Below are 14,564 nucleotides of genomic sequence, written 5' to 3'. Positions count from 1 at the left end.
GTCCAGGAATTAGTGACAAAGCTGAAGCTGTGCCGAGGCTGGATCTTCCAACAAGACAACAACCAAACACTGCTCAAAATCTACTAAGGCAGGCAGAGGAACAAGTACAACGTTCTGGAATGGCCATACCCATCCCCAGATCTGAATATAATTGAAAATCTGTGGTGTCACTTAAATAGAGCTGTCTGTGGTTGGAAACCATCAAAACTGGATGAACTAGAGATGTTTTGTAAAGAAAATTGATACAAAATACCTTCAGACACAATCTCGACTCTCGTTAGAAGCCATAGGAAGTGTTTAGAGGCTGTTATTTCTGTGAAAGGAGGATCTACTAAATATTGAGTTGTTATTTTTTGGTGCCCAAATTTATGCACCTGCCTAATTTTGTTTAAACACATTCTGTAAATCACACATTCTGTAAATCATATCAACTTCATTTCACTTCTCAAATATCACTGTGTTTTTCTCCATATATAATATATTTTACTGATTTTTTTAAAAATCCAAACAATCGATGATTTGTAAAAGTAAATCAGGAAAATTGACAAGGCTGCCCAAACTTTCGCGCCCCACTGTATAAAAAATACATTTCATTAGAAAAAAAAAACATTTCTTCAACTATCACTGCACATTAGATAAACAAGTACGCTAAAACATAACATTTCATACAGTCCAATGCCCTTTTCAAGAACATAGGTTTGTGCACTGTAAAGTACTGACATGATCTGATCTTAAAGAACATACAGGGTTAATGAATGCAACATGCACAGTAATAATGATGCATTGAATCAGTCAGGTGTAAATGTGATGGGAACATTGTGTTCAAATTGAAAACAAAGAGAAAAGACAAGCTGTAAAAATGGACAAACTCTTTCTCTTCCATTAGGCACAAGCAAACCCTGAAAAAGAGGCGCATGCCAAGTCTGCAAAGAGCCATTAAACACAAACAATGCTTGTTCGTGATGTTACTACACAGAGAGAAACAAACGTTACTTTGGATGAATCTTTGAACATCAGTTCGTTACAGCTTATACACTCGGCTGTTATTATTTTGTCATGCCAAAATGGTAGGTGAAATCATGTAAAACAATGGTCCAGAGAATTTACATTTTATTCAAATGATAAAGTAAGTTTAATGGACTAGAATCTGTTTATTTATTAATTTATTTATTGGTAGAAGCCCATTTACAAAACCTCAAGTCTCTTGGGTTTAACCTGTGTCTAATGGCTGAGCTACATGATATGTGAGACATGAAACTGGAAACTTAAAACTCAAAACTGGAGTGTGAATACAAATTGAAACACAGGTCAACCCTCCTCCCCTCAAAGAAAATAGGAATCTTATATTATCATTTTCTGCTTTTTGTCCTAACTAGGGTCTGCATTGTGTAGATCTTTAGATATTCACTGCATGTCTCTGACTCAACTGTTTTCTGCAAACACTGATGGCCTTTTGTTTGCCTCTGCCAGAAGAACGGAAGAGGAAGACAGTCTGTATGATTATGCATAACCTTCACGCACTAATGTCCACAGACAATCAGTAATAAGAGGAGGAAAGAGAAGCAACTAGGTTATTAGACAGTTTTATCTAATCATGTCCTAATGCAGATGGGTTCACAGAGAATGGAGCTCTAAACCCTCTTGGAACTGATAGGTGATTGTTTACTTCTGGAAATTTAATGAGTTCCCTTTGATCTTTCACTTTCAATATGTGTATTATTTTTGATGTTTTTGATTGCTCAGATGAATATTTCTTATCTAACCTGTTAACACTGACGGTCTGCTTTGCTATTCTGGAGACATGATCATCTTTGCAAGTTTGTATAAAATCTTCTGCTTGTCAATGGAAAGACATGTTTCCATAGTAACACTGCGCACATTCTCACTATCTGAGACATGCTTTCTGGGTGCTATGACTGGCTACTAACACGAAAAAGGTCCTTTCTTTTGCCAAAATATTTATGACGGTTTTGTTTTCATGGTACGTGAAACATATTTTACTAGAAAAATCAGGAAGAGTGGCAGCATGTTGATTGTCCTCACATATGTCTATTTGCTTGTCGCATTCTCATCTAGTCACAAAATGCAATGTATCACACTCACAAAGCAAAAAGTGAAGAAAACAAACAAACAAATATATGTATACAGTTTGTGTATGTCTATGACTTCATTCATCATAAAATGAACGAACGAATGAACGAAAAAAACTAACAAACTTTATTTAAAAGAACAATGTGCAATTAAAACATAAACATAAAAACATTTGATGCATTGCACCAGATTTAGCCTACGGCTAGTTTACATCTGCAGTCCTCAACACAACATCCAACAATAATAAAAACAAGAAAAGAAAATAACAGAAAAATGAAGACAATACAAAATAAAACATACAAATAAGCTTCGGGTTTCTTAAATTCAAGGCCATGTTTCAGTGTGCACAATCATCAACGATGACTTCAAGATTTCACTCAAGCATCTTAATATATGTGATGTGCATTTTGTTCTTACACACAAATAACCAAATATTTGGTTTTAGCAAGACTAGACATTTTAATGGGACCACTGTCCTTGCCCTTGAATCAAGTCCCTGAATGAGAATAGATATATCGACCTATGTGCAAGTCTGCAACAATATGTGTAAATGACCAAAGCCATTGACAGACATTTTATGTTGTACCAAAGAACCACGAGCTTACATGGAGAACTTTATATTTCTGTATATTTTGTAAGTGCATTTTGCTGTGTTTGTTAGAAATTTAACATTTCTTTTTGTTGTAAAGCCTGCAGACAGGATCTATGGAGCATGCTCAGAACACTGTGAGAAGGTATGATTATTATTAATGTTACATAAAGTTGCATTCATTGGCTCTGTTGGTAAACCAGACCTGAAGGGCTTTGGTGAATTTCATATTGGGGTCTTTTTTCCACTACCAGTTCAGTGCAGCTTTAACTTGCAAAAGTTCATGACACTTCCTCTTAATGAAACAAATCACTGCTCCTGTGTCACTGCAGTCTCTAGGTGAACAAAAGTACTGCACATGGTACATTATACGCTCGCCAACAAACAGCAAAACAGCATTGCATACCAGTGACCTGATTATCTCCAAGCTAGGCATGGGACAATATGAAATTATGATGGTATGATAACCTTGGGCAAAAATATCACGGTTTCACAGTATCATGGTATTATAATTACAGCTGTAAAAAGTTTTATTTTGAACTTGGTTTTTAAAGACAAAAAATATAATAAAATAACTTTTCTATGATCATATTCCACTTTAATTTTCTTTGGAAGCTTGTTTGAAAGAATGCTTTTAGATCACAAAGTTGCTATGCTGAAAATGTATTTACCTGTGTGCATTTATACTTATGGTTTTTAGCACCTAATACAATTAAGTTATCCTGATAAAGTTTATATCTAATAGAATAACTGCTTTTTACTGTTTTATTAGTTAAGACAAATCAGTGTTTACTGCACAAAGTCTTTTTATTGAAGTAATATATTATATTGGGAGTTTTTGTTATGTTTTAAATTTCAAAGGTGTGTTTCATGTAAAGATTATACAATTGTGCACGCATAGAAACAACAGCAATCAACAACTATGAGCGCTTGTTTATGAAACACATGTTCACCTAAAAATCTGCTCAGCTAAACCTATGGAGGCATTCAGTTTTATCCCCTTTCACTTAAAACTAATCAAATACACAAACGGTATGACACAATCTGTCATACCGTTTACCCCGCAGTATGAATATGAGCAATACCACCCAACCCTACTCTTGCATTAAGGTTAGCTCTGTTGCTTTCTATCACTTTTTTAAATTTATTTATTGCTTTTTTTGTCAAATGCAAATTAAAGACTGGATCCCATTGTGTCCCTTTGGATGTGGAACATGTCATGCCACCTTCAGACAACATTGATGTGTTAAAAAAGCCCTTAAATGATACATTATGTGCTGCCGCTTTTAGGAATGATAAATCCTCCTCTGTTCTTAGTCCACTTTAAGCTGGATGCATTTTAAGAACAGACACAACCTTCAAAATGTTAGCTGAGAATAATTTTATGGCGACAGTAGAAGGATGGACAAAAGAAGAGCATGAAAGCCCCAATTAGACGAATATGATGGGCCTTAAGTCCCTGAACCCTTTTGAACTTGGTATATCTTCAGAAAAAAAATGGTTTGATGTAGAACATGGGTGCACAAAAAGAAAATGAGCTTCTGGTTATTTTATGTAAAATGTTTCTCAAGGCTCGTCTTGGATCTTTAGATGCATTCGTTACTTTGTGAACCTTTTCAAACAAAATGTTTGATATTTTTTGTGCTTTCTGTGTCATTTCAACCGTAATAAACCCACTCTTTCATTATTGGCTTTACAGTTTTGGCTCATTTCACCTTTTGTAATGAACCAACCTAATAATTATTCACAGCTTAGTAGAATTTGTTGATCCATTCAAGCAGAAGCCATTTTCTGTGCAGGAATCCATACCACCTGAAAAGTTTTAGATCTAGTTTATGTGGTTTCTGATTAGAAGTGATGCATGAAATCCAGACCTGATTTTTAATTATCTACACTTTGCAAGGGTTGCAAAGTTGGTTACATTTTCCAGTCAAAAACCTATGGTGGCCAATAATTTTTTTTTTTTTTTTTTTTTTTTACTATTTTTCATATTTCATTTCATTTCCTTATCCTATCATGCCATACCTTACTGCACCATACCTCTTTTTGGGTTGTACTCAGTATTCTTTTAGTTTGTATGAACCTATTTGCTGTATCCCACTGACCCTTGGCCCTAAAATGTAATAGTTCCTATTTACCATTTCCCCCAATCCCATCTTTCTATACAGTATTCTCCTTCTCTTAAGTTTTACAAATATTCTTTTCACCTTCTGTCTCACCAACTTTCTAATTTCACATTCTACCTATGTCTCCCATGTCCGTTCATCCTTCTTCTCCCTGCCCTTGTCATACCCTTCCTACCCCCTCCACTCTCCCTTGATTCTCTCTGGTTCATCTCCTCTGTCCATGGCCTCAGGACATTTGCCCCATGCAGATCTCCCCTGCTCCACTTCCCACAGCGGTATCCCAGACTTACCAAGCAAGATGATGATGCACAGTAGGATGGCAATCAGAGCTCCCGTACTGAGACCCGCAGAAGAGAGGAACGCCTCGCCTTGGCATATCCGGATCTTGCCGTAACGCTGACACGGACATACTCGGAGGGTCAGGGTACTGGTGCCGCTTAAGGATGGCTCCCCACCATCCCACACCACAATGGGCAGCTTGTACAGATCCTGTGTCAGGTGGTTGTAACGTCGTCTTCTGGCAAGGATGCTGGCTGAGCTGTCTGTGAGAAGAAAAAAAAAACAATTTAGAGAGAAAAAATACACATACATACAAAATGCTTCATTCTGTGCTTCTTTTAGAAAGGCTTGAAGCCGACTGCATTTAAATGAAAATAATAAAAGAACTTACAACACCTGCAAATAAGAGCTTTTTTCTTTGCTTTTGAAGTATCTCATGAAGGCATTTCAGAGGGCTTGCTGTTTTTGTGTGTGTGTGTATGTATGCCAAGGCTAATTGATTTCAGAGGTGTTGGTTTCATTTTTTTTAACGTGCAGTAAAAGAACATTTCCCCTTGGCCTCACCGGAAAAATAAATAAATAAATAAATAAATTACTTAACACACTGTGTCAGGTAAACATGAAAATGAAAGGGGAAAAATGCCAAAGTAAGTATTTTCAGGCTAGAAATTTTATGATATTATACAAATGAAAAGAAGAAAATTATGAAATTAGCTTAGACAAAGTAGACTCAAAATACTACAATTGCTTGCTTTTTACAAGTAAACTAAAGCAGAATTTCACATTTGAAAAAATAAATCAGATAACTTGCATTTACAAAAAAACACCATTCTAGATATAAACAAAACACGATTTATAGATTATTTTATTATTTTTAATTTAGAAATTTATTGATTTTATTTTTAACAAAAAATAAAGAACAAAAAACATGCAATCAAAATGAAATCAAATAAAGTGAAAGGCAGCAGAAGAAGAATAAATCATATGTCTGCCCCTTTTTTATACCCAAAATATGTTCAAAAGAAAAGTAAATTACAACAAATAAAAACAAATAAAAACACACAAAATTAAAAACAAATTTTAAAACACCAACTCAAACAACAATTTGCATGAATTCATGTACACTTCTCCATATTTCTTCAGAAAACCAGATTTTATCATTCTCTTTAATATTTACAAAGATCTGGCAGTTTTGACCTCATCTTCCAGACCGATCCACAAACTTATTCCCTGGATTAAAGTGGATCGCTCCTTCAGGCTCGTACAAACCCAGGGTTTCACAAACATTTCGATTCCCTTAAGATAATAACAGCTCTCTCTTTTAACAAAATTTACTTGAATGTTGCAAGGTAACACACCTGAGATTAATTTTGTTTGTCTGATGATATACTGGAATTTACAGAGGCTCAGCCGGCATTTTTTTAAAAATCTCTTATTGCCTAATTTTGGTGAACATGTGGGAAATGTGGCCTCATTTTCTGGCACTCTGTGCGGTCTTCTGCTGCTGCAGTCCATCTGCTTTAAGGTTGGACATGTGTGTTCAGACATAGTATGTTGTTTGTAATGAGTGGTTATTTGAGCTACCATTGCCTTATTGTCACTTCAAAGCAGTCTGCTTATTCTCCTCGGACCTCTGACTTTAACAAGACTTTTTGTCCCCACACACACGACACTTACTGGATGTGTTCTCTTTTTTGAAACCATTTTATTTAAACCCTAAAAAAATGGTTGCGTGTAAAAATCCCATTAGATTATCAGTTTCTGAACCAGCATATCAAGCATTAACAACCAAGTCGCATTCTTTCCCATTTTTTTGCTTGGTTTGAAATTAACCAAGTCATCTGCACCACGTCTACATTCCTAAAAGCAACGAACTGTTGCAATGTGATTGGCTGAAAAACTATTTGTGTTAATTAACTTTGCAAGTGTACCTAATGAAGTGGCCAGTGAGTGTCTTTCAGCGTTCAAGTATATATATATATATATATATATATATATATATATACTGTATACTAAGACTCATTAAACACACTCAAAAAACAGATGTGTTGGATTTACTTAAACACATTATGTCAACTAGTTCCACTCAACTAAACTGAGTAAATGTGAAGAAATGTTTCAATTTATTTTACAAGTAAATAGGGTACATTTACTCAGTTCTGTTGAGTGGAACCAGCTGACATAATTTAAGTTAATACAACACATCTGTTGAAGAACGTTTGGTTGAATAGGCCCAGCTACGTGACTACCACTCCTTTAAACTGTGTGGCTGGGTGAATCAGGTCGCTGTATGAATAACTTCAAGCTCCACATGACTTACTAACTAAAAATTCACACATGACACATTGCACAATGTTCACACTATTTAGGGCCTGAAAATGCTGAATCGTGCACAAGGGCAACCTTTTCTTTCCAGCCAGTGAGAACACCTCCGCCAAGCTGTACTATTGAGCTGCTGCTCTGAGACCTCGCCTCCCACTCCAATCCCCGCTCCATCTATGAATAATTAGAATGATCGACAGCTTGAAAGACAACACGTACTTCAAGCTTTATTAAGTCAGATTCACTGCATCACCGTATCAGCACGCAGATGGGTGGAGGGCTTGAGAGAGTGCAGTGTTGGCGACACAAACAGCTAAGAGAGATGAGGATGTGGAAATGACAGAGGAGAGGGGTAAGTGGGGGGCGCTGGCTGTCGAAGCAAACGCGCCGCGTGTCACGAGGTTGACGACAGAAGCCGTGCCAAGGAGAGAACAACTGAGTTATGTGTTTGTGATGCTCAGTGTAACAAGCCTGGCATGCTGATGCACTGAGCCACAGCAGCACGGGTCTTTGTACTGACCACAGTGAGGAAGTTCAAATTGATTATGTTATGGTAATTCACATTAACCCACGTCTCGTCGCAGGTGGTTGAAGGAGAGCGGTGTGCTTGTTGATTAACACAACATTGAGATGGGCCATCTGCAGCCACACTGCATCCACTTTACAAGGAAACCCAGTATGAGACTTCACAGCTTATCCATAGCTGTACGTACGTGGCACGACATGCCACCACAGAGAAAATGCGAGAAAAAAAATCTGCTTCTGAAAGAAAAAAAATAGATAAATTTAGATCCTATTTTTAATTAAAACAATCTGAAAAGAAAAATCCTTAGAAAAACACCAGCAATAAATCATCCATCTTTTCCTTTTGCTGTCTGGTTTTGCACCTCGTGAAAAACACTATTAGTATGCATGGCATGTGAGGTTCCACACAACCCTCTGGATTTCCTCTTTGCACGGAGCACACTAAGCCAGTGCTGGCGAATGGCCTAATTTTTCACTTTTCCAAAAGTAGCAGCATGATGAGGAGTGTCACTTGCACAACTTTCGTACCACTTATACATTCCAGACGCTCCTTTTCAAGGTATGAAGTTTATTCGAATTTTTGCAGGAGCTGATAAAATCACAAAGAAATGGAGGAGATCTATGTGTCTGATGGGTCTAGTTTGCCTGCTTGCATCTGATCACACGCTTCTCTGACAACAACTACATAACTTTATACCTCTGATAGGCTAAGTAAATATCAGATGTTAAATAAAAATACTGACACTCGGTAAAATTCAATTAAATAAACTAACACACAAACAGCACTTCTCTGCAGACTTCACACTTGCCTACACTTGCACTTTATTGCATTTCTTGTAAACTTCGGTGGGTGTTTGTAGGTGCTGCTGATGGAAATCTGCTTCTCTCCAGTTTCCACTTCAAACTTAGAACAGGGATTTGTGGTAGACCTATTATGTTGCGATAAATATAAACATAAAAAGTTTGTACAGGTCTAAAATCAAACAACTGATTGACCATTTTAAATGTCAGGAAATTCTACTCTCTTTGTGGCAGGTAAATACCACAACTCCTGTTCTTTGTCAGAAGTGTTAAAGGGGAAACATTATGCAAAATCAACTTCTTTTCACTGCAAAAAATGTCCACATAACCAAGTTTTAAAATCTTATATCCAGTCAAAACGTATTTTTGATATTGTTTTGAGACTGATTTACTAAACAAGAACTGATTGTGTAAGAATAATAATCTTGTTTTCAGAATGTGTAAGGTTATTTGTCTTGTTAGCCTGAAAATTTGACTCAAATTAAGTCAAAATATCTGCCAGTGGAGTAAGAAAATTTTACTTGGTAAGATTCTTGAAATACTTGATTTGACTCATTTTTTTCTTGTTTCAAGTATCTTACCAAGTAAAAATTTCTTACTCCATTGGCAGAAATGTTTGACAGTTTGAGTCAAATTTTCAGACGAATAAGACAAATAATCTTAAACATTCTGAAAACAAGATTATTATTCTTACACAATCAGTTCTTGTTTAGTAAATCAGTCTCAAAACAAGATCAAACATACTTTTTTGGCTGGATATAAGATTTTAAAACTTGGTAAGATGGACAGTTTTGCAGTGTATATCATGTTCATTCCCACATCAAAAAGTGTTATTTTGACTCATTCATGCATGTTTAAGAAATCCTTAAATCTCCTGAGTTTGAAATGGAGTTAGAAAATGATCAGTGTGCTATTTATAGAAGTACGTCATCTATGTCAAAGAGATCCAAATCAGAAGAATCTCGGTCATATTGTTTCAGGTCACCTAAATGGTACATTTCACGGTGAGCTCATTTTTATTATCATTTATTTCAATTTGTGTTTTTTGTTTTTGAAATGTTCTATATTTGTACACCTGTGGTTATATAACATCGTGCTATTGTTTTGATCCAAAGCAGAGTCAGAGAGTTTGCTTTACATTGTGTTGTCTCTTCACCTTGGGTATTGCTGTGTTAAACATCACCTGCCTTGCATATATATTTTTTCTCAGTACCAGATTCTGTGTCAATTTAACTAAATTGATTTATTTTTGTCAGTTTTTCTGCATACTTAGCTTTAGGATTCATTGGTTCCACAGTGTTCTTGATTATTTTTGCTTAATGAAATCTTTATGAATTGGTTTATTTACTCAATAAAATATAAATGCAATAGACAATAAGACCAAATAAATATTCAATATTCAGTCATTGTACAGTAGGTGTGATTGAGCTGAATCTATTTAAAAATACTTTGCAAGAATATATTTTGATATAAATTTCCAAAGCAGCTGAGCAGAACATTCACATTATTTTTCTGCTTCAGCTTTAATGACGTCTGTAGAGCTGTACGAGTTTGACCTACACTTTCTGTAGCTCATCCAGCACTTTACCTGTATCAACACATCTACGAGTTTAAAGAGCCCTGGCTTCATTTTCACAATAATTTCAGTTTCATTTTAGCAAAAAAAAAAAAATAATAAAACTGACACTCAAATACTGCACTTATCTTTAGCGAAAGAGGACTGGTGCTGTTACAGGTTTCTGTAGAAAAAAAAACACACCAAGAGTAACAACATAATAGCTTTGAAGATACTGTATCTGATATGAATAAGTGGTGACAATTTTTTGCAAAAAAAAAAAAAAAAAAAATCTACGGCAATTTAGCTAATGGGTTCTTAAAAAACATGATTGTTAAATGATCAAAAATGAATAAAAAGGATGAATAAATTCCAGATATAATTGACTATTTAACTGCAGAGATTTGAATGCAGCTTCAACCTGATTTTTTTAGGAAAGGAAATGTGTACACAAAACCAGAAGAAAAATAAGTTTGAGGAAGATCCTGTGTAAGCGAACCATAAGTGAGGAGGAAAGGAGGTCATGAGAGAGTTAGGGGTGTGAGTGACTGAGAGGGATTTTCTTCAGATGCACAACAACAGAGGGATGTATTAGGCCTTGGCACAGAGCAGCTACCCACTGTTAGTCAGCGGCAACTGCAATGAAAGAAGCTGCTTTGAGTGTGGAGAGCTTACTTTAATTATCAGACACAGGAGTCGACAGTTTGCTGCATTGTGCCTGTATTTTCTTCTTCTTTAGTTCATGCAGCCTCCAACTGAGTACATGTGACTGAGGCCACAGAGTCGGAGCGCAGCTGCTGAAACTTTTCAAAGAGGTTTACGCAGATAAGAAAGTGAATGGAAACCATGAGAAGAAAGGGATATTATTTGATTCAAACTTGATAGAAAAAAGGGCAAATTACACAACACGAAAAGTACTTGTTTTGCTAGTTTTAGGTCCAAAAGTGACACGTCTCCACAGATAAGCTGCTGAATTTATAATCAGCCATGTCCAAAGGGAGATTCTTAACCACAAACCATTTTCTTTGGATAAAGCTACCCAATTGGTGATCTTGATTGATGGATTTAACTGCTCCAGTGAAGCTGCTCTCCAGTCAACACAAAGAGCTGGAGGCTGTTCAGGGCAGCTGCCTCTTCTCCATTTAGACAAATAACCATATATATTGCTTTGCTAAATCAAAATGTGGTCATAAAAAAAGACTTCCAAGTTATATACAAAAAAATAAAGTTGGTTCCATGAGAAAGTACGAAACACTGTGTTTAAATGATTTTAACCATAACATTGTAAAAATAGATAGGTTTTTTTTTTAAGTGGTTAGGATTCTTTTAGAATAGATGATGTTTTTTTATGGTGTGAAAAAAAAGTCAGACAGAAAGCTAATGATTTTTACAGGGTTTTAGTTAGGTTTAGGGGAGTATTAAGAAGGCATTCGTTTCCTCATTACAAGTGACACTTTATAATGGTTTTGACAACGCACAACATTTTCAGAGAGGCCGTGGGGCCCGAGTAAACGAGCACTGCTTGGTTGTTGAACATATGAAGCAAGCCATGTTGGCCTCACGCCTAGGCTACAATACCATTCAAGGTCATAGAAACAACCCGAGGTAGATGTGACATTCATGGTGTTGGCATCATGTTAGCATGGCATGATCATTAAATATTTAAATGCGTCAAAACACGTCAGGCATGTCTAAAGAGATATAAAATAACTTAGTGTCTAGTAGCAAAAAGAAAAAAATAGGACGTATTAGATGCAAAATGGATTTCATTGGATTACGTTCATCAAACACGTAGTTGCACTATGACAGATCAAAAGTCACAGAGGGGATACAGAGTAATACAGATGCATGGAATCAATTTGAGTGCAATACTCCTTTCTTTATTCTCTGTCAGTTTACTTTTTAAGAGATGAAGTGCTGGTTTCAGTTTAATCTGTCATTTTCCATATTTACTTTGATGAATTCACACAAATGCAAACATGTACTATATTTATGTCCTAATTTCTATCATTTGGTGTAATAAGTAAACTGCTATACTCTGAGGTCTTATCAATGTTTGTAAAAGCTGTGCTTTATTACTACATTTTATCCAAAACTGATTGATGCAAAATACTGTATGGTAAATTGACTGAACATATGTTAAACACACACACACACACACACACACACACACACACACACACACACACACNCACACACACACACACACACACACACACACACACACACACACACACACACACACACACACACACTTATAAACTATACATATGACTTTACCTCTACCAAGTGCAACATATGCTCAAAAATGCCTTTGTTCATTCATGTCCTCACTGGCAAATAACAAAAGAAGAAATCTGCCCATCATACACAGGATTACATCAATTAATCTAATCAGAGAATAACACAAGCTAAAGGCTACTATAGGAACAAAAGCACAAACTATAAGGCACAACAACTCAGCATCAACTAAAATCTGCTAATAATCCTTTTCAACAAGAAGAGCTTCTTTCCTTGTGTGCTCTGGTAATTCTTTTGTTCAGATGGATTTGGAACAATACTTCATTTTGCCAAAGCAGAAAATATTTCCAATTGGTTGGTATTATGTTCAAAACTCAAACATTTTATGTGCTTAAATATGTTCTGTTTCCATTATCCAAAGTAAACACATACAAAAAACAAAGAAAAAAAAAAAGCATGGCTTTATGTTGAGACAAATGCGCCAGTATGGTGGTTTCTTCAAATGGTTTTCTCAAAACCTAACACTGAAAAGCACCTTGGTAGAGTTTTACTCATTGTCTCATCACTCAGTATAAATGTTGCAATGAGAAAACAATAAATATTTTCTGTATTATTTATTTTATTTACAGAATATCAACCTTTTTCCAAGTACTTTTAACAATAATAAAGAAAAAAAGATGGCATCCCTAAAGAATAGCAAAAACACAAATCTTCAAAGCTCAAAGGTTTTGCATGATAAATGTCTTACAGTGGCCTGAGGCTTTACACCAGGCTTTGAATATTTAAACATATTTCATTTTCAGGAGGTAAATTTGAATTGTTTGAGGAATTATCGCTCCTGTAGCAATGATGGCTTTTAAGCAAATTAACTGATATAGTAAAATAAATATCCTGTCTTCTCATTTAATAAGCACCATCACATATCCAATATTGATTTGATTTATTTATTTAACAGGAAAAGATTATTAAAAATCAAGCCTGACTCAGCAAAATTGCTGTTTTACAGCAGGTTCCTGTTCTGCAGCACATAAAACACTCAGAATTACAGCATCACAATCAAATCTTTATTATTACGCCATAGACACAAAGACAAACAAGCATACCAAATTTCAAAAAGGCAGCATTTGCAAAATCGACGTCTAAATATGAGCACAACAAAAAGTGTACAGCAGATGGCAGACACGATTCATGGTTGAGAGTAAAATGGCATGAAGATAGATATTTGAAACAGAAGATGTCAGATAATTTTTGAATAAACGTATAATTTCTGTTTCAACTTAGTGGTTAAGACATGTATGTGATCACGATAAGTCAAATGAGAATCCAAAGTAATTCCAAGATATTTGTAGGTAGTGACAATATCAAGGGGTTTGTTTAAAAAAGTGAATTGATTTGTTATATTGAAATGTCTCCTGGGTGAGGAAAAATACATGCACACAGTTTTTTTAACATTAATTGACAAAAGATTATCTTGAAGCCAACAATGAAATGTCTGAATATCTGCTTGTAACTGACTATTAATAGATTCACTATTAAAATCAGACAAAAAAGAACAGGATCATCAGCATACATTAAAATATTTGAATACTTCAATATTTTTGGAAGGTCATTTATGTATTAATAGGAAAAACAATGGGCCCTGTATGCTACCCTGCGGAACTCCCAAGGAACAGGGCAGAGACCCGGACACAGAGCTTCCATGTTTCACAACCTGACACCTTTCAGTTAAATAAGAGGAAAACATTTGTATTGCAGATGATGAAAGTTGAAAAGAAATCAACTTTTGTRAGAGAGTATAATGATCAACTCTGTCAAACGCTTTACGAAAATCAATATATACATCACCAGTTACTTGACCTTTGTTCAAAGCAGCATGTATTTTGTTCAGTGAATAAAATTAATGCAGACATGTTTGACCTTGACGTGCAGAAACCATGTTGGCTATTTCTTAGCATATTATTAGCTTCTAGATGCTGAAGTAGTTGATTAAATAATGTTTTTTCAAGTAACTTAGAAAAAATAGGAAGAACGGAAA

General features: G+C 35.4%; 1 protein-coding gene across 1 annotated transcript in view; it reads right to left on the bottom strand.

Annotated features, from left to right (window-relative positions):
* Positions 1 to 14,564, bottom strand: part of LOC106515521 (cadherin-18) — a gene marked incomplete in the record, with an annotated part of 145,299 nt that overhangs the window by 8,433 nt on the left and 122,302 nt on the right. Inside the window, 1 exon segment of the mRNA XM_014005361.1 lies at positions 5,097 to 5,348. Coding sequence (XP_013860815.1) covers positions 5,097 to 5,348 — 252 coding nt within the window.

This window comes from Austrofundulus limnaeus, unplaced genomic scaffold (genome assembly GCF_001266775.1).
Source record: "Austrofundulus limnaeus strain Quisiro unplaced genomic scaffold, Austrofundulus_limnaeus-1.0 Scaffold30, whole genome shotgun sequence".
NCBI classification, from domain to species: Eukaryota; Metazoa; Chordata; class Actinopteri; order Cyprinodontiformes; family Rivulidae; genus Austrofundulus; species Austrofundulus limnaeus.
Note: the sequence above shows the minus strand (reverse complement) of the source record. Positions and strands in the feature narration are given on the sequence as shown.